Source organism: Callorhinchus milii, unplaced genomic scaffold (assembly GCF_018977255.1).
Source record: "Callorhinchus milii isolate IMCB2004 unplaced genomic scaffold, IMCB_Cmil_1.0 Scaffold4, whole genome shotgun sequence".
Classification (NCBI taxonomy): Eukaryota; Metazoa; Chordata; class Chondrichthyes; order Chimaeriformes; family Callorhinchidae; genus Callorhinchus; species Callorhinchus milii.
The window spans coordinates 69,151,964-69,173,113 of NW_024704745.1; the positions used below are offsets into that span (position 1 = coordinate 69,151,964).

Here is a 21,150-nt window from a genome sequence, read left to right on the forward strand (position 1 = left end):
GCAGATGATGTGGTAAAGGTCACAGAAGAGGGGGAGGGGGAAGGTGAGATGTTATGGTCTGAAATTGTTGAAATCAATATTGAGGCCAGAGGACTGTAAGGTCCCTAGCAGAGAGATGAGGTGCTGTTCCTCGAGCTTGCGCTGTGGCACATTGGAACAGCATAGGAGACCGTGGATGGAGAGGTCAGAGTGTGAGTGGGAGGGAAAGTTGAAGTGGCATCTGAGGAACAGGTCAGGGACCTGAGTAGGCCCACAACAAAGAGTGTTCCAGGTGGCAAACAAACAGGGAGGTGTAGCTGGGACACATGCGGGTTCCGATAGCGATACCTTTTACTTGGAGGAAGTGGAGGAAGTCATCTTGGAGGCTAAACACAACCCTAAAATCCTTTCTTCCACCACCCACTACCTCCTCAATCTTCATATCAAATGCCAAGTGTGAGGTTATGGACTTCTTTTCATCTAAAATTCACAACATCTGCCAGGCAGCCTCATCCACCTGCCTGTTGTCACCCACCACCACGTCCCCCTCACCCTTCCCATCATCTGCTCCTACCACCACCCCCATCCTACATTCCTTCATCCCCATCTCTCCCTCCTCCCTCTCATCCACCATCACCTCCATGAAACCCACCACCTGCTGCCTCGATCCCCTCCCCACCAACTTGCTGGTCACCCAGCTCCCCCTCCTCTGCCCACTACTGGCTGACATCATCAACCAGTCCCTCTCCTCCAGATCAGTCCCTGCCCCACTCAAAACTGCTGACATCACTCCCCTCCTCAAAAAACCTTCCCTAGATCCCTCAAACTCCAGACACTACCTATTTCTAACCTGCCCTTCCTCGCAAAAGTCCTAGAACGCGTTGTTGCCAATAAACTCCGCACACACCTCTCCTCCCACTCCCTCCTCGAATGCCTCCAATCCGGTTTCCGCCCTGCCCACAGTAGAAAGACTGCGCTTGTGAAAGTCACAAATGACATCCTTTCTATCTGTGACCAGGGCTCCCTCTGCCTCCTTGTTCTCCTGGACCTCTCCACGGCGTTCAGTACAGTGGATCACGCCATCCTCCTCCACCGCCTTTCCTCCGACATCCACCTCAGTGGCACTCACCTGGTTTGAGTCCTACCTTACAAACCGCCAGCAGTACATCTGCACAAACAGCTTCTCCTCCCGCTCTCACCTGCGGGGTACCCCAAGGATCCATCCTTGGCCCCCTCCTCTTTCTGATCTATGTGCTCCCTCTTGGGGATGTCATCTGCAGACATGGGGTACATTTCCACATGTACCTGGACGACACTCTATTTTTCCACCTCTTTGCGAACCCCAGTCCCCTGATGTTCTCAGATCTCAGGAGCTGGATGAGTGCAAACTTCCTTCAGCTGAACGTTGACAAGACGGAAGCCATACTCTTTGGCTCTCGTCAACGTCTAAAATCTCATGGCTCTCACCTCCTCCACCTACCTGACCTCCCCCTAAAACTCTCCGAACCCATACGCAACCTAGGTTCGACCCCCAATTATCCCTCCTCCCCCACATCTGGTCCCTCCCCAGCACCACCTCCGACGCATCATCTGTCTCCGCCAATACCTCTCTCCGAAAGCCGCTGAAACCTAGTCCATGCCTTTGTCACCTCTCGGCTGGACTATTCTAACGCCCTCCTCGCCGATCTCCCATCCACTTCCACCCACAAAATCCAGATCATTCAAAGCTCTGCCGCCCGCATTCTCACCCGCACCAAACTCCACTCCCCGATCACCCCAGTCCTTGCCAGACTGCACTGGCTGCCTATCCCAGAGAGGATCGATTTAAAGATCCTCACCGTTGTATTCAAATCCCTCCACTCCTGCACCCCCCTACATCTCTGACCTCCTCTCTCCTCAAAACAGTACCCGTTGCCTTCGTTCCTCTGGGTCTGGCCTCCTCCTCCTTGCCCGAGTCCTTCGCTGCACCCTCAGCGGCAGTGCCTTCTGCCTCCCCTCTCTCTGTTAGCCCTTAAAAGCCTCTCTCTCCCAACATGCCCCAGTTCTAATGAAGGGTCATAGGTTAACTCCCTTTCCTTTCTCCATAGATGCTGCCTGACCTGTTGAATGTTCCCATCGACCTCTGTTTTTGTTTCAGATTTCCAGCATCTGCTGAATTTTGCATTTTGTTGATACTGTAAAGGGAAATGGCTATATTTTGTGGATGAAAGATATACTTGCTAAGTGTACATTTTTATTTTTTCTCAGCAATTTTCTCCTTTCTCTTGAAGGTATTTACTTGACTCCCTTTTTCCATGTACTATTGTATGCTCTCTGGATACCATCTGTTACCTTTGCCAAGTACCCATTAATTTGTTGATATTATGAGCCTTTACAAAAACTTGCATTTATATAGCACCTTTCATCAAAATCATCTCAGAGCACTTCACAGTGGTTGAGTTGGATGCCAAGCAAGGGAGAAGGGGGAAATGACCAGAAGCACGGTTGAAGAGGTAGGTTTTAAGGTGGGATTTAAAGCCAGAGAGAGGGTGAGGCAGACGGATTGAGGCAGAGAGTTCCAGAGGTTAGGGGTGTAATGACTGAATGGTCAGTCACCAATAGTGGTGTGGTAGGGGGAATGCACACTCATCCCATGTTAGCTTAATGGAACGGGTGAGCAGAGAATTGGGGAACAGAAAGATTAGAGAGATATGGAGGTGCTAGGGCATAGAGGGGTTTGAACAATAACAACAAATTACATTTGTATAGTGCCTTTCATGTCAGGAGGATGTCTCAAGGAGCTGGACAGTCAGGGATCCGCACCCGAGGTGGTGGTTGGGAGCAGGAAGTGTGGAGGGCGAGGAGGGGAGGGGTAGGAGGGTGACCAAAGGCACGGTCAAAGAGGAGAGTCTTGAGACAGTTCTTGAAGGAGGCAAGAGAGGGGGCGAAGCGGAGGGGCTGTGGGATGGTGTTCCAGAGGATGGGGTCAGTGAGGCTGAAGGCCTGCCCCCCAATAGTGGGGTGGGCAAGGCTGGGGATGTGAAGCTGAGCAAAGGCGAGCATCATGAGGGTGAGGACTTTGCAATTAGTTATTCGATGGGGGAACTGTTTTTTAGTTATTTAGAACAAATCTGCAGAAACACTACTTCAGTGAGCGATTGGTAAATGTATGGAACAGGCTCCCACGGGAGACAGTGGAAGCAGAAAGTGATGTTTGTTTCGAGAACAAATCAGATCAGTGGCTAATCAGTTAGAAAATAATATCTCAGGATACAATATATAGTTTGGGACACAACATGTCAAGCGACTGCCGGGATGGTGGAAAACAAACTGAATGGACCTGGGTCTTCTTTCACGTAGCAAATTCTTATGATCTTATCGTGACTTAGCAGCCGAGGCCATTCCTGCCTTCGTCCACAGTCATATAGTACCAACAGGGGTCACTAGAGCAATCATGAGCAGCGGCTCTGGCTGATTTTACTTTCCCATACCAGGTGTTGAAGACAACTGTAATTCCCAGCTGAAATTAACAAACACCAAGAACTGAATTTGGCAAATTCCTGATCCGTACCACTGAAGAAAGTACTTAATCCTTAGTCTTTGGGGAAGCCTGCACAGAAATCATGATTTTTGTTTAAAAAGACTAATTTCTTATTTGTTTTGGGTGGCCAATGCCATAATTTTGATCCACAACCAACTAAGGTCTGGTGCAATTTCCGTCCACTACACAACAAACACACAATTCTTGACAAGCAGTCACTCAGTCTGCTTGTATTGGCTTCATTTCAGCATCCATAGATATGTCAGTTCTTTCAAAAGCTCCAGAAACAATGATGCAGTTGGAGTCATAAATGTGCTTGAATGGGCACTGTCTTCCCGACAACAGTTCCAGAGGTAATTATTGAGTTCTTGGAAATGTAACTACTGACATCATCAGTAGAATATTAAATAGTATGACTAAAGGCTGATGGTTTGAAGCAGACCAATATATTGAATGTGCCTCTGATATAATCTGGACTCTTCTCAGCAATCACACTATAGATTTTTCAGAGCAGCTCATTGTATCTGAATTCAAGACAAAGGATGTAAATAATAATAATCCTTGCATTTGATATAGCGCCTTATCTCGTCGTTGAAACGTCACAAAGTAATTCACAGAATATACTGTAAAGTGAATTGATTGTATATTTTGTGGATGACAGCATCAGCATCCAAGGCTGCACTCTCCACCTCTCAAAGCCAGTCAGGAACCTCGGCGTTCTGTTCAACTCTGAGCTGTCCTTTCTCCCTCATATATGCGGCACAACTGGCACCGCCTTCCATCAACTCCGGAATATCGCCAGACTACGGCACTACCTCACCCCTCACGCTGCTGAAACTCTGGTCCACGCCTTTATCACCTCAAGGCTGGCCTATGGGAACTCTCTCCTCGTCGGCCTTCCCGCCACCTCCCTCCACAAGCTGCAGGTCATTCAGAACTCTGCAGCTCGTGTACTGTCTCGCACCAGACTTCGCGACCACATCACTCCCACCCTCGCTCGCCTCCACTGGCTCCCCATCCCCCAGAGGATCGAATTCAAGATCCTCATCCTCACCTACAAGGCCATTCACGGCCTTGCTCCCTCCTAGTTCTCCGACCTACGATCCCCCTACTTACCTGCCCGTACCCTCCGTTCCTCTGGCTCCGGTCTGCTCCACATCCCCCGCCCCAACCGCCCTACCATCGGTGGCCGGGCCTTCAGCCTCTCAGCCCCCAGGCTCTGGAACTCCATCCCCCAGTGCCTTCGCCGCCTCCTCCATTTCCTCCTTCAAGGCCGGTCTCAAGACCTTTCTCTTCGACCGTGCCTTCAGCTCTCCTCTCGACTCTCTACCCCCTCCTCGCTCCCTCCCTTCCCTCCCCTCACGCTGACCATTTCCCCCCTGCTCGGGTCCCGACCCAACTGTAAAGCGCCTTGGGACGTCCTCCCGACGTGAAAGGCGCTCTATAAATGAAATCTTGTTGTTGTTGGTGAAACAAGACATCAATGAAATAAGGAATCTGTTCCAGCGATCAGTGTACTTGAACCATTTTACATATTTCAGGAGAGAACTCGTTTCCTTTTATCACATGACCCACTGACTCTGTAGTCTATCCTGTTGGAGTGTGGTGTAGCCAGATGAAAAATATACTGTCATTTATCTTTTGGATGGTGAATTACATACTTTAGTTAAATACTCTGTGTGTTGAAGGAGAGTGGAACAAAATGCCAAAATCAATACTGAGGTGCATTGCTTATGGTTGTTCTCCTGATAATTAGGAAATGGTTGTTTGTATTCATTATTTTCTGTTAGATCTGGTTAGGCTTTATTCCAGCATTTTGAATCAATACCACAATCTGATAACTATGTAACTATGTATTAGATACTAACAAACATAAGAGCTAGGGATATAACAATGGAAACTGGATTGTCTTCATACCATCTAAGTACATAAATCTTTTTAAAGTTAACTCTGGAATCTGAAGTGTACATTTTGTGCAAGAGAGCAATGTGTACTTAGCAGCAATGAACGATTTTTTCCTGAGGTGTCTGCTAAATGTCATTCTCCCTGAACATTATCAGGCACAGCCTATCAGCCTGTTTACTGCACTCCATAAATTGTTATATCATTGCAAATCCAAGCATGCTTTTGTGTTTCTCCTCCCTGACAAAGTGCTTCCCTGCCCTCCAATTTAGAGATAAAATAATAGTAATAATAATCCATGCATTTGATTTAGAACTTAACACGTCGTTGAAGCATTTCAAAGCGGAATCCTGTAGCTCAGTGGTTAGAGCACTCACCTTGCAAGCGAGACACCCGGGTTCAATTCCAGGCAGGGCGAAACCTTGGGCAAGTTTCCTTACTCCACACATCTGATAATAATCCCTCCAAAAAACAAAGAAACAATAATAAAATTGGTCGTTTTCAATCCACGACTGTTTGTGGGACACTGCTGTGCGCAATTGGCTGCCCTGTTTCGCCCACAAATATGCGGTCAATTCATTTTATACAGTATATTCTGTGAAGCGCTTTGAGACGTCTAGAAGATGTGAAAAGCACTATATCAAATGCAAGGATTATTATTATTATATAAAGCGCTTCACAACTTATTGTTCAGTGTATTGACTGTGTATTTGTGGGTGGAACACAGTGACCCACAAACAGTCGTGGATTGAAAAAGTAAAAGTTGAATACATTTTGCGGTTTAGAATAATTTCTACTCAATCTGATAAATCTAAATATTATCGGTTATATTTTTGTCACAATCAGTCCAATTAAAGCCTTACAGATCATATCTACACACACTGATCAATGTTCTCGTAAAGTTTTGCTATGACTGAACTGCACCCAAGAGATACGTAGTCGATGATATCTCTGGAAGGTACACATTATATAATTTCCTGAATCCTGAATTAGTTTACTCAGCTTGCTCCACAGCAAATGATCATATCACTAATGATCTATTTGTTACTATGTGAGGCAATTGCTGAGTTCTGGCAAACATATCTTTCCCCACACAGCGTCTACATAGTGACATTCATAATATATTCAAACAAAAACATCCCTTAGTCCCAAACAATATAAAAACACATCCAAGGTTTGCATCACAGGCATTTAATTAGGTATTACAATACAACAACAAATAACAACAACAACAAATTATATTTGTATTGTGCCTTTCATTGTGGAGTCCTGTAGCTCAGTGGTTAGAGCACTCGCCTTGCAAGCGAGACACCTGGGTTCAATTCCAGGCAGGGCAAAACCTTGGGCAAGTTTCCTTACTCCACACGCCTAATAGTAATCCCTCCAAAAAAAAACAATAATAAATTGGTCATTTTCAATCCACGACTGTTTGGGACACTGCTGTGCGCAATTGGCTGCCGCGTTTTGCCCACAAATTTCAATTCACTTTACAGCATATTCTATGAAACGCTTTGAGATGTCTAGAAGACGTGAAAAGCGCTATATCAAATGCAAGGATTATTATTATTATTATTACGTCAGGAGGTCATCCCAAGATGCTGGACAGTCAGGGATCTGCACCCGAGCTGGTTGTTGGGATCAGGAGGGGTTGAGGGCGGGGAGGGTAGGGGTGGGAGGGTGGCCGAAGGCATGGTTGAAGAGGTGGGTCTTAAAGGAGGCAAGGGAGGGGTGAGGCGGAGGGACTTTGGGATGGAGTTCCAGAGGGTGGTGGCAGAGTAGTTGAAGGCCCGCCTGCCAATTGTGGCGCGGGCAAGGCGGGGGACTTGAAGCAAGCCGGAGCTCGCTGAGCGTAGGGAGTGGACAGGGGGTTAGGAGGTCACAGAGGTTGGGAGGAGCAAGAACGTGGAGGGCATTGAAGGTGAGGACCAGGATCTTGAAGGATCTTTGTGGAGTCCTGTAGCTCAGTGGTTAGAGCACTCGCTTTGCAAGTGAGAGACCTGAGTTCAATTCCAGGCAGGGCGAAACCTTGGGCAAGTTTCCTTACTCCACACGCCTAATAATAATCCCTCCAAAAAACCCAAAACAATAATTAAATTGGTCATTTTCAATCTACGACTGTTTGTGGGACATTGCTGTGCGCAATTGGCTGCCGCGTTCGCCCACAAATATATATACAGTCAATTCACTTTACAGTGTGTTCTGTGAAGCGCTTTGGGACGTCCTCCTGACGTGAAAAGCGCTATATCAAATGCAAGGATTATTATTATTATTATTATTATTGAACTATATCCTCTGCGTGATAGGGAACCAGTGAAGTCGGGCAAGGATGGGGGTGATAGGATTGCGGAGCCTGGTGCGGGAAAGGACACGGACTGCAGAGTTCTGGATGATCTCCAGCCTGTGCAGGGAGGAGTTGGAGAGCCCGACAAGCAGGGAGTTTGCATAGCCGAGCCTGGATGTGATGAATGTGTGGATGAGGGTCGCGCCGGCCTGCAATGAGAGACAGTGGCAGAGTCATGCAATGTTGCGGAGGTGGGGAAAGGCGGAGAGGGTCATGGCTTGGATGTGGGGTACGAAGGACAGTTAAGGGTTGAATAGGACGCCAAAGTTGTGTATTGGCTCCGTGAGGTATAGAATGCATCTATGAAGGACGATGCTGTCAGCGCCCAAGTTATGGAGGCACAGACGGGAGCCAAGCAGAAGGGCCTCGGTCCTCTTGACATTCAATAACATAAATTTTCAGTTCTGTACTTCAGCTGCAAAGACTTATAATTTCATTAAAATAACTAAAACAACAACAACAACATGATTACATTTGTATAGCGCCTTTCACGTCAGGATGACCTCCCAAGGTGCTGGACAGTGTACAGCATTTCAGACCCGAGCTGGGGTCAAGAAGGGAGAAGGGAGGGGAGGGGAAGGCGGATGGCCGATGGCATGGGTGAAGAGGAGGGTCTTGAGGTGGGACTTGAAGGAGGCTAAGGAGGGGTGAGGTGCAGTGACTGGGGAATAGAATTCCAGAGGTTGGGGGCAGAGTGGCTGAAAGCTCTCCCGCCAATCGTGGGGCGGGTGGGTCGTGGGACGTGGAGCAGGCCAGAGCCGGCTGAGCGGAGGGAGCGGGCGGGTTGTTAGGGGGTTAGGAGGTCACAGAGGTAGGGTGGGGTGAGGCCATGGAGGGCTTTGTAGGTGAGGACCAGGATCTTGAACTGGATCCTCTGAAGGATAGAGAGCCAGTGGAGTCGGGCGAGAGTGGGGGAGATGGGGTCACAGAGTTTGGTGCGGGAGAGGACACGGGCTGCAGAGTTCTTGATTATCTGCAGCCTGTGGAGGGAGGAATTGGGAAGGCCGACAAGCAGGGTGTTTGCATAGTCGAGCCTGGAGATGGTGAAGTCATGAACAAGAGTTTCAGCGGCCTGAGGGTTGAGGTAGTGGTGGAGTCGGGCGATGTTACGGAGGTGAGGGAAAGCAGAGCGGGTCATGGCTTAAATGTTGGGGAGAAAAGGCAATTGAGGGTCGAACAAGACACCTAGATTCGTGACCTTAAGGTGAGTTGTAGCGTGCAACCATGGAGTTGTAGTAAAACACCAAAACCACTTTGACAAAAGGAACAAAAAAGATATACCTGGTGCACTGCTAACAATTTGTTTTAACTAGTGTATTTCCCTTCCTATACAATACAAAATGATATCTTATTATGTAGAATTAGTCAGGAGGCACAAAGCCTAAAATTCCACCTGACCTTAGCGTGTAAAACTATTTACTTTAAGGTCGACCAGAATTGTAGAAAATTCTTAAATTCAGTCTTAATTTAGAAGTTGTTTTTCTTTAGTTCTTAAAAATAACCAGTTTCAAAATTAAGATTGAATTTAAGAATTTTCCACAGTTCTGCATATCTTAAATGTTATACAATGTAATAATAATAACAAACAAATTACATCTGTATAGCACTTTTCGCATCGGGAGGATGTTCCAAGGTTCTGGAGAGTCAGGGATTTTGACCCGAGCAGGGGGTTCGGATGGGCGTGCGGGGATGGGGGCAGGGAATGTAGGGGTAGGAGGGTGACTGAAGGTGCGGTCGAAGAGGAGGATCTTGGAACATGCCTTGAAGGAGGCAAAGGAGGCAGCAAGGCGAAGGAACTGTGGGATGGAGTTCCAAAGGGTGAAGGCAGAGACTCTGATGGCCCAACCGCTGATGGTGGGGTGGCCTGGGTGAGGGACATGGAGCAAGCCAGATGAAGCCTCCTGAGCAGAGGTAGCAGACAGATCAATTTGATATTAGCAGGTCACAGAGGTAGGAAGGAGCAAAATTGTGGAGAGTTTTGAAAGCAAGCAATAATCCGTGCAATCGATATAGCACCTCTCAAAGCATTTCACAGAATATACTGTAAAGTGATGTCACTCTGCGTATTTATTGGTGAAATGTGGCAGCCAATTTGTGCACAGCCATAGAGTGAGTGTCCAAATTTATTTGGGGGATTGTTGGCCAGGATATAATATGATAGGCTAAGAGCAGGTGGAATTTCAGCTCTACAGTCACATGTTTGATACATGAGTTGCTTGGGAGGAATTGTTTTTTTACAGTATTAATCAGATTTGGCAAAATGAAAAGGTTTCTACTCTTTAGATATCGTAACTTCTTTTGTTCATTATCTCAATGCATTGGCAATAATTGGAAGAAAGATTTGATGATGAAGTCCATCAGTATCATCCTTTTCATCAATGAGAACAGAGAGAAATTCCATGTGAGTCTACCCGTACACTATTTTAGCATTTCAAATTGTGGTGAATTTGGCGAATTCTTAAATTCAGTCTAAATGAGTCTGGTTTTCTCTAGGTTACTTTAAGATCTCAACATAAAGAACTGCATTTAAGAATGTGCCAAATTCGGTATCATTTTAAATAATAAGAAAATAGAGGAGACCCAGGTGTGATTTCTCAACAGGATGTGAATGTCAGACCAGATTGTAAGGATCCTGTTTGAAATATTTTGGGGGCACTTTTTTCCAGTTTGTGATGGGTTTGGATTTACAGCACAATTGTCTTCCATTTTAGCACTAAATTGTAAGTAAGTCGGAACCCGGTTGTTAATTAATAGTCCCTTTCTTGGGGTAATAATCCCTTCCAAAAATGTAATAATAATAATAATTTGGTCACTCAATCCAGGCTGTTTGTGGAAAATTGCTGTGCGCAATTGGCTGCTGCGTTTCATCCACAAAATATACAGTTAATTCACTTTACAGTGTATGATGTGAAGCGCTTTGAGACATCTTAAAGACGTGATAAAGCGCCATATCAAATGCAAGGATTATTATTATTATAAGGCACCATATCCAATGCAAAGATTATTACAGTATTTATTATTACTGGATTTGTGACTCTTTATGTTTAGGAGTGCTCATACTTTAAATTCAGAAAATATATATAACAAACCCATTAAAGATTTGTAAGAAATGTAATCAATGATTGGCCTTAAATGAGTAGAGAATGAGTAACTGTGATGAATTGACAGAGTCACATATGAGTCTCATAGCCCCTGACCTTTGCAACCATCATTATAAAGGAATGGACAAGAAGAAAATTAAAGAATTAAAAAGATATATGAGATAGCAGAAGGATTATGTTACAAATGAGCCACTATCCTATCTGTAGAATAAGGATAAAGAAACATCCAAATGGCCTATTCAAGAGCGATAGACATTTTAGCAAAGGAGCATTATGTAGGGCTCATGGGTGTCAGAGCTACAAATGCTGTAAATGGAATAAAAATAAACATGCTTGAAGTGTTAGAAAATTGATAATAGGACATGACTGACTTGCCAACAATGGAGGTAATGAGACATTTAGTGATGTCACAACGTCGCAGATTAGCAATGTTAGAGAGGAAATAGGCCACTGAAAGTGGAACCTCGTAGGCGGTATCTCATAAGCTGAACAATGCAGCTCACAGTATGCATAAGTGCTCTCATCACCCTGGTGAGGCTCAATATGTGCAGAAATATTTTCCATAATTTCAGAGTTGCTGAATAACATTTGCGCTGAGTGGTTTCACACAAAAGTTTGCAAATACTTTTGTCTTTTTTCACATCATTAAAATACAATATCTTTCCATCAAGATTCCCCTGCAATTTGCTTCTCTCTCTGCAATGACACATTACCAGGGTACAGGCCCATTGGCACTCTTGGCTTTGAACTATTCCCTGGAGAAAACCTGTTTTACGTCACAGATGTTTTTTGCTGGGGGGCAAGCAGCTAGTGCATTGATTTTAGATGCTCCTGTGTGCTAAATATATCACTACATAGAGCATTATTTCTAAAACATTGCACAAATTGACGGCCATCCTGGCTTACAAATACACAGTCACTACATTTGACATGCTTTGATGCATTACTAAATTATAAGCGCAACAATCTACATTTATATAGCTTCTATGGGGGTGGGGGGGGAGGTGTTGGTTGGGGGTTGGCAGGGAAGAGAAGTTGAGAAGGAGAGGGGAAAGGCGGCTGAAAGCATCGTTAGAGACATAGATATTAAGATGGGTTTTGAAGGTGGAGTGAGAGGGGCTCGTGGTCACCTTTGCTCATCTCCTACCCCTACTCTCTCTGCCTTGAACCCCTCCTGATCGCTACCCCCAGCTCAGGTCTAAATCTCTGACTGTCCAGGACTTTGGGATGTCCTCCTGATATGAAAGGTGCTATACAAATGTAATTTGTTGTTGTTATTGTTGTTTTGCTGTTGCTTATGAGATAATTAATTAAAATGAATGCTTTTAATGTCGACCTGAAAAGTTATCCTTATTCTTTGTGGCTTTGATTATCCTCATTTTATTATGGTTAAACATCAGCAGTGACTAGAAGGCATTAATTTAAGACTACTAAATTAAGATGACTCATCTTCAAGGCCTTCCACGATGTTGTTCTTTCCTACTTCTGTGTCCTGCTAACCCCATATCAATCTATCCGCTCCCTCCACTCAGGCTGTGGTGTGCTCCACGTACCTCACCTGACCCCGCCCCACCATTGGCGGTCGGGCCTTCAGCCTCTCTGCCCCAACCCTTTGGATCTCCATCCCAGAGCAGTCCCTTTGCCTCGCTCCTCCTCAAGGCACGTCTCAAAACCCTCCTTTTCAACTGCGCTTTCGGCCACCTTCCTAACCTCGCTGATCCCATTCCCCCAGCTCAGGTCCAAATCTCTGACTGTCCAGCACCTTGGGATATCCTCCCGACATGAAAGGCGTCATACAAATTTTGTATTGTACTGTCAAGGGGGAAATTAATAGCACTTTTTTACACAAGCAGTGTTAGGAGATAGAATGAAACAAAAACAGAAGCTGCTGGGAACACTCAGCAGGTCAGGCAGCATCTATGGAGAAAGGAAAGTGAGTCAACGTTTCGGGTCCACGACCCTTCATCAGCACTGGGGCATGTTAGGAGGGAGAGGCTTCTTTCTATCTTTAAATCCTGCCTAAAATCCTACCTCTTCGACTGCGCTTACAACCATCTCCCCCACTCCTCCCTCACTTCACATCCAACCAGGTAAAGCACTCAGACATTATCTTATGTGAAGAGTGCTATGTAATAATAATAATCCTTGCATTTGATATAGCGCTTTTCACGTCAGGAGGACGTCCCAAAGCGCTTCACAGAAGACACTGTAAAGTGAATTGACTGTATATTTGTGGGCGAACGCGGCAGCCAATTGCGCACAGCAATGTCCCACAAACAGTCGTAGATTGAAAATGACCAATTTATTATTGTTTTTGGTTTTGGAGGGATTATTATTAGGATCTGTTTTTTTTTTGTTGTTGCTTAGCTGTATAGGCTGCTGACATGCACTCTCCAAGTTACGCAGGGTGAGGTTTGGAGGGTAGATGTGGAACCCTAGCCCAACTTGAGTCAATGACGTCCAAACAGATGGGAAGGAAAACTGGGTGACAAAACAGAAAAAGATTCTATTGACCATGTTGGCAATACCCTTTTTTCTTCTCATATTTCATGCACTACATAGATAGATCAATAGCTAACTAGTCATCATTTTCTTGTCACATAGCTCACACAATCACGCATTCCCTGTTCTTGCTGAGTGAATAATGCGATCAAACTCTCAATACAAGTCATCACTTCACAAAGCAACTGGCTGAATTTGTAGTGATTTTATTGTTAGAACAGATCATCCTGAATGTTGTTCTCAGGCAAACAATCAGATTAAAGGGAAATCCTGTTATTTCTATTCAGGCTCAGAACAAAGTCACATGTTAGACGAACAGTCATTCTTTTGCCCAGACTCATATTCTACAATGCAAAATCAACAACAACCCTCTTTCTCATTGGTAGCACATCTCAAAGCACTTCACTGTATATTTTGTAGGTGAGCATGACGCAGTGTGAAGGTTACAATAGAATTCAGTGAATCTGTATAAATATTATCTGGAGGATTCTGAGGTGACAGTCGTTAGCACACTCACTTCTGAACTGGAAGGTCATAATGACACCCACAAGCTGAAAGAAAAGAAAATCAAAAGAAAATCTTCCCTCCCCTGAATCTTATGATGAAGAAAATTAAAAGTTATTAAATATGGGAACATTTTATTGTGTGACTGCATACCAGGTGTTCTGCTCCCCAGGATTGACCTTACCTATCTCAATTTGGATGCCTAGAGCCCTTTTCAGAATCCTGTAGCGTAGTGTTTAGCGCTCTCTCCTCGCAAGTGAGAGGACATGGGTTTGATTCCCAGATGGGGCAAAACTTTAGGCAAGGTTCCTTACTCCATGTGCCTCTATTTACCCAGCAGTAAATAGGAACCCAGTTGTTAGTCGATTAGCGGATTGCTTTCCGGGGTAATAATCCCCCCACCAAAAAAAAATTGGTCACTCAATCAACCACTGTTTGTGGAACACTGCTTTGCACAAATGGTTCCTGTATTTCGCCCAGAAAATACAGTCAATCCACTTTACAATATATTCAGTGAAGCGCTTTGAGACATCTCAACCACATCAAATGCAAGGATTATTAATATATGCAAAAAAAAGTAAAGCTATAAATGTAAATAAAAAAGCACTAAAAAAAGGTGGTTATTGTAGAATATTTAGAATCCCCCCCCATCCAAAAGTGCTGGGGAGTGGGAGGTTAGGAGATTAAGAGATCTTTGTTTCTCTTGGTGCTGGTGAGCTATTAAGAGGCTATGACATCCAACGTTAAACAGCCAGCTTGCGTCCGTCCCTCTGTTCGTCAGAACATTTCTATTGGTTTCCTTGAGCAAGTGGGAGGATTGTGGCGTTCACAGAGCTCAATAAATGAGGCGGCTCCACAATCAGCTCCGACACCATCATCAGGGGAAGCTGAGCAGTGGGAAGGGAGCTCAGAGGAAACAAACACACACACACACACACTGAACAATCTGGTATGTTGCAGATCAGAGAAAGTAAAAGTAACTGTAGTACTTGGACTCGTGCAGACATTTCTCCTTCAATGTCCCGACTTTGTGCATCTGTCTAATATCCCAGACAAGACAAGACTGACAGAGAATTACAGTGACATTACACCCAGACTCTTTCATCCTCACAGCCCTAGTGGGAAGAGAACCGATGCGGTTTCACACTATGTCGACTAACTTACTGTTAGTTCCTATCCCCGAGGCGTTTGATCATATAATCAACAGGGACATTAAGATCGCTGTTTTGGGATCCAGTACTGTTGGGAAAACAGGTGAGTCTCACGTTTAAAATACACTAGACTATTCCAAAAAGCCTTTCCAAAAGCCTAATTTTTTTTCTAAATTTCTTTTGTGCCAGTTGCATTTTGTTTGTTGTATTGTGGTTTATCAAAGGGTAACGATGGGTTTGCTTATGGTCTTTTACTTTTTAAACGACTTGTGTTGCATTGTTACAAAGAAGGAGGCATCTCGCATTTGCAATAGTAATCATCATAATAATCCTTGCATTTGATGTAGCGGCTTATCACATCTTCGAGACGTCTCAAAGTGCTTCACAGAATATACTGTAAAGTGCAGTGACTGTATATTTTGTCAGTGAAGCATGTTGTGCACCGTTTATGCGTTATTTGGTTGTATATGTGGTAATGCTAATTGATTGGTGTAAGGGTACTTAGGACAATTGTTTTCAACTTAGCGACTGGGAACCACAGTCCAGTCGCCTCTGCAATTTAGGAACAGATCCAGCCCAATAGGTAGGGTGAAATGTTCTCTCCTCCCCCCACCATCTCCAGCCCCAGTCAGTGTGTACACAGTGTGTCCGAAATTGAAATATATTGAAGTTTCCTGCTGGCTGTGTTTGATTTGTGCATAGAACTAGCCTGACTGCAAACACCCTTCTGCAGCCTGATTTCTGGCTTCAAAATCAGCTTGCCTCTTCAGCTTGGCCAATAATTGCAGATTAGCATCATTTAAAAAAATGGAGAGGGGATGAATCCATGTACAACAACAACTTGCATTTATATAGCATCCTTCACTCAAGGTAGAGTCCCAGAGCACTGTACAAATGTATTTTTTTTAAAAAAATTATAAATATTTTTCTGTCTGCGCCAATGAAACCAAAATTAATCAGTAGGTAGGACCAAGTTGCTGGGATTAGAGAACCAGTGTGGGAACTTGTAGCATTTTTCTTAGGCACTTGTGAAGGAATGTACAGTATTACAAGCATTGAATAGATTCTGGTCTATACAACTTGAGTTTCAGAACTCAGAAAATTTAATGAAAAGGGGGGAAAACAAAGTTATTAAGTTTTTTTGCTGTTTTAATTGGTTGTTGCACTTGTCAGAAATGGAATGAAAATGTTATCTTTTTGCCAGGTTAAACCAAATGTCTTAACAGCTGGATCCCGATTTGATATGAATCTGAACCCTAATAATTCTTGTTTTTATCATGATCAAAATGTTTAGAATAAAGGGACATGGAATCAAACTCAGAAGAGGGAAGGTAGGTGAACAGGCAGTTCAGATTTAATTATTTTACATCATACAGAACGATGAACATGTGCAACAGACTAGCCTGGAAAATGGAGCCAGTTTGCTTTAGCAAATTTAAGAGAGAAATTAAAAATTCAATTGAGTGAGAGTTTTGTGTAGGATATTTTTGTACTATGGGATTGGTCAGTTGGACCACAACTGTTTCTGTGCCTTCCTATGTCACTCAAAAATGGTTTCCGGCAATCACTTTATCCCATGCCTAATGAAAAGGAGCTGACAGTGCAAACCGCCACTTATGTAATTGTCAATTGGCAGCATTGCTCTGAAAGTTATTAACCATCTGGAAAATGGAAACGCCTGTGGAGTAGATGTTCTGCTGAGGTTGCGATTGAGGCACACCGCCAGGGTAATGTGGAGGCTTTTTTATGTACCACAATTCACCTTGAGTGCTTTCCTGGAGCTGTCAGTGATTCAAGCTATCAGTGGACACAAATCAAGTGGCAATGTGTTCCTTTCTGCAGCACACATAATTCACTTTGATTCCACTTAGCCGGTTCTCTGGGACGCTACCCTGCGTGAGGCGCGCTATATAAATGCAAGTTCTTGTTCTCAACTAAATGCAAACATAAAATCCATTTTTTGAACCAGAAACTTGGAAGGGTGGAGGGAGGGGAACATAAATTAATGAATATAAATGGTAGCAAATTTCAGAACTTTTTTCATTGTATATGTCAAGTCTATTCCTTTCTAGGAACCTTTGTGCATGTGTCAACACTGTCAATAAAATTACAAACCTTAAATGCCAGCATCGGAACATTTGTCAAAAGGGGAAAATTATTTATTTTGGCATAATCTGTGCATTGCGTTTGTAGAGTAAATCTTGCAAATCATTTTTGATATCATTAATTTGTTTGACTCAGTTTGTATATTAAAAAGCAGCCCCTGATCTGTGGATTTACAGTCTGGATTGTGGTAGGATACCTCAATATTAAAAATATTAAACGTTTAAAGAGTTAAGACAAATTGGCATCCATTGTGGGACAGTAAAGGCAACCATAGCCATTGCCATTATAACAGAGTGGAGGTGAAGGAAGTGAGTCACAATGTGATATTCAGGTCTGGTGGTGAACATGGTGAATTGCAGTTTCACTCCCCAAAGAGAATCAAAAATGACTAATAAATAAGACCAGTGTTCCTTTTACGTGTTTGTTCTTTAAATTCCCTCCAGTCTTACCTTTTTAAAGAGAGAATACCGATCGTGTGCAGTAACATGGCGTTTTAATCCACTTGAATCAAGGGAAATGGAGCTGTGCGTGTCTGATCTTTCCGCAATTATTATAATTGCTGAAATAAATACGAGAATTACTGCAGTGGCAATTTGGGTAGAATATTAACGTTTCATTCTGTTTCCTTTCAGCTTTGATTGTTCGGTTCTTAACAAAGCGGTTTATTGGAGACTATGAATCAAATACAGGTGTGTGATCTTAAAAGAGTTATATGTGCTGAAAAAAATTAAACCAAATGTTTATTCTTCAAAGTTGATGAGTAAATCTCCCTATGTAATCAGCCTTTATTTTTTACCTCCCAGGAAATCTTTATTCACGACTAGTTCACATTGAAGGAGAACCACTCTCTCTGCAAGTACAGGACACACCATGTATCCAGGTACAGCTTTGGGTGTTGTGTGTATTGTGTGGTCTGTCTGGGTGCGGATGTGTGTTTGGGGAGGGAAGGGAATTTGACAAATTGTTTCAAAAGATAATGTGGGGAAAAAACTCCCATTAATCTTATTCATTGTAATAAACAATTAATATTCTCCAACGCCATTCTTTCTATTTGGGATCATAAAGCATTTATATTGAATAATGAACAGGGTGAAGTGATTAGATTGTAATCTCTGATGACAATTATAGCACCCTCAACTCTACCCTGAATGTGATTGGCTAACTTTAAAACAGCAGGGAATTTATTTCTGGTCCTATACTTTTTACCTGTTGTAATCTGTAAACTGACAGTAGAGAATAGGTTATTGTGATATCGAAGTGTTAATTACATTTTTATTGTTAATCATAGAAAATGTCCCTCAAACAGCCATCAAGTGAGACATTGCTGCGTGCAAATTGGCTGCTCAGTTTGTCTACAAGTACACAGTCACTATATTTTACAATAATCCTTTGCAATGCTGATATGTTTTGATGATATAACTAGTTGCAATATAATGCAAAGATTAATAAGCCTAATACCCTGGCCTTTTAAATTCTAACTGCATGATTAATAGAAGCCTTTTTCTCTCGGCTTCAATTTGTAGTCTAACCACTCCACAATATCCTATATAAATGCACTAGTAAACCGAACGGTAAAACAGCATGTGGACAACCAGCATCAATGGCACTGTGACACATTTGCTCCTTGCCCTGTTTGGGATGAATCCAAGCTGTGAGTTGCTACTAAAATGTAATCTATTTGATTTTGTAGTACCTGTTTTGAAAAGTATTAATCTGGAATCTACTAAGTTTTGCATTATGCAGCCTGGACAAAATATACCTTCTGCATTGTTTAACACTTGGATCCATGTTGATTGATGTGAAAATGACACTGTAGCTTAATTGAAGGAAATACCTTAAAATGTTTGCTTTATTTCTTAAGAATTCCTCTTTTCCTTTTAAGGTTCAAGGAGAATGTGCACACTTTCCTGATCTCGTGTCCAGGTCAATTCATTGGGCTGAAGGCTTTGTCCTGGTCTATTCAATAACAGACTACAATAGTTACAAACTAATCCGCCCACTCTACCAGCACATTCGCAGAGTGCACCCCGACTCGAAGATCCCTGTGATCATCGTCGCGAACAAAAGTGATCTTCTTCACGCCAGACAAGTCCAGACTAATGATGGAATCCAGTTAGCAAACGAACTTGGTTCAATATTCTTAGAGATCTCCACCAGAGAAAACTATGATGATGTGTATGATGTTTTCCAACATCTTTGCAGAGAGGTGAGCAAAGTCCACATGAATAACAATGGAGAAAAGCGAAGAGGATCAATTATTCCTCGACCCAAGTCACCAAACATGCAAGACCTGAAACGACGTTTCAAACAGGCTCTATCTTCGAAAGCAAAATCCGGCGCCAATCTATGAAACTGATAATATTTAGATTGTAAAAATCCCTGTATATATAAACAGAATTGCACTCTTATTTTCTGTCCTTATGTAAATGGTGCCTTTCATACGATTTACAACAAGATCATCTGAAGGGCAATGAATTAAGCAGCTATAATAGTAGTAGCTGATTATGAAGTGGTGAATAACTCAGATTATTTAAGTACTGTATTGAGGTTTGTTGAGACTAGGACACTCAACTTGTTTAATAAACTGCTTGAAGCTGTAGTGGAAAGTTGGTGTTCAGGGAGGGTGAGATCAAATGGGTTGAAGGGTCTTCATGCTCCAAACCTCTCCTGTGAATTCTTACAATCATAGCTTGAATTTCCCATGGTCTTATACTTAAGTTTGTGAAAACTGCCTTAACATTGAAATCATAAGAGTGTTCCCAAATTCTGCAAGATCTTAAATCTGACAATGATTATCTTTAAGACTAAGACTAGAAAGAAACTGATCATATGTTGCTCTCAATGTAACAGTCTACGTGAGTTACTACTGAACAACAACAACAAATTACATTTGTATAGCGCTTTTCATGTCAGGAGGATGTCCCAAGGCACTACTGAAGGCAAGAGTACCATATCTGCTGGTATATCAGGGCTCATGGGCATTGCCACTGATGACACCCGAGTATCGGGGCTCATTTATATTACTGTGCAGTATTGGTATTTGAGTGAATCTGCAGATTGTAGAAGGAAATTATTGGAACCGCTAGCAATAATATTTCCATTTGATGTAGCTATTTGTTGCGTCAAAGCATCTCAACGCGCCGTACAGTAACTGTAGTCACTGTATGTGTAGCAAACATGGCTGCCTATTTGCACACAGCAATGTCCCTCAAACAACCATGAAACGAATGACCAAATGATCTGGTTGAATGCAGCGAGAATTAAGATGTGGTTGAGGTTCGGAAGAAGATTATAAGCATCCAAGGACTATCGTGGAGTAAATAAACCAGAACCTGCAGGGATCAGAGAGCAGATGGACAAGTCTTAATTAATTTGCGATCAGGCAAGAATTTTATAATTATGGATTTTGGTGTGGAGAATGTAATACTGTAAACTGTAACTTGAAAGATTTGTGACCGAAAAATAGTGAAATGATTCTAATGTGTTTGTATAATGAATTTGTAAATACTGAACTGATGCTTTTTACTGTTTTATATTGAAGAATAGAAAATGTACTGTTTTCTACATCAGTAAAATATGATTTTATATTAAATTCTCTGAATTATTCTTGAATTAATGAATGAATTAACAGGTACATCTTTAGGATAATAAACCACAAGAGTTATGCACTTGGATTATTTGTTAGTATTGTCAGCCTAAACTTGAAAATCATTGCTTTTTAGTGACGTGTGCTCCAGCAACAATTCCCCCCAAAAATTACTTGAGGATGATTCTGCATTGATATTGATCACACTAGGGTTTCCTCTTTTAATAATAAGCCTTGCATTTGATAAGTGCCTTTCATGTCAAGAGGCCATCTCAACGTGCTTCACAAGATTCACTGTAAAATGTATTGATTTTTGAAGTGAATGCAGCAGCCAATTTGCGGACAGCAATAACCTTTATATAAACAGCCATAAAAATGAATGACCAATTCTATCTAGGGGATGCTGGCCAAGACACTGAGAGCAACTCCCTTCTATTTTTGAATTGTGCCATGGAATC

The 21,150-nt window shown here is 42.9% G+C and overlaps 1 protein-coding gene across 1 annotated transcript; it reads left to right on the forward strand.

Annotated features, from left to right (window-relative positions):
- The first annotated feature begins 14,722 nt into the window (after positions 1–14,722).
- LOC103183257 (ras-like protein family member 11A) lies at positions 14,723–20,698 on the forward strand. The gene is made up of 4 exons (XM_007900616.2): positions 14,723–15,103; positions 17,739–17,795; positions 17,910–17,986; positions 18,989–20,698. Exons 1-4 carry the CDS (start codon positions 14,983–14,985, stop codon positions 19,454–19,456), a joined length of 723 nt encoding a protein of 240 aa, XP_007898807.1. The 5' UTR covers positions 14,723–14,982; the 3' UTR covers positions 19,457–20,698.
- The last annotated feature ends 452 nt before the right edge of the window (positions 20,699–21,150 follow it).

Coding starts and splice junctions, on each gene's coding strand:
- LOC103183257 (XM_007900616.2), top strand. CDS start 14,983: ATGCGGTTTCACACTATGTCGACTAACTTACTGTTAGTTCCTATCCCC. Junction 15,104..17,738: donor CAGTACTGTTGGGAAAACAG/GTGAGTCTCACG, acceptor GTTTCCTTTCAG/CTTTGATTGTTCGGTTCTTA. Junction 17,796..17,909: donor AGACTATGAATCAAATACAG/GTGTGTGATCTT, acceptor TTTACCTCCCAG/GAAATCTTTATTCACGACTA.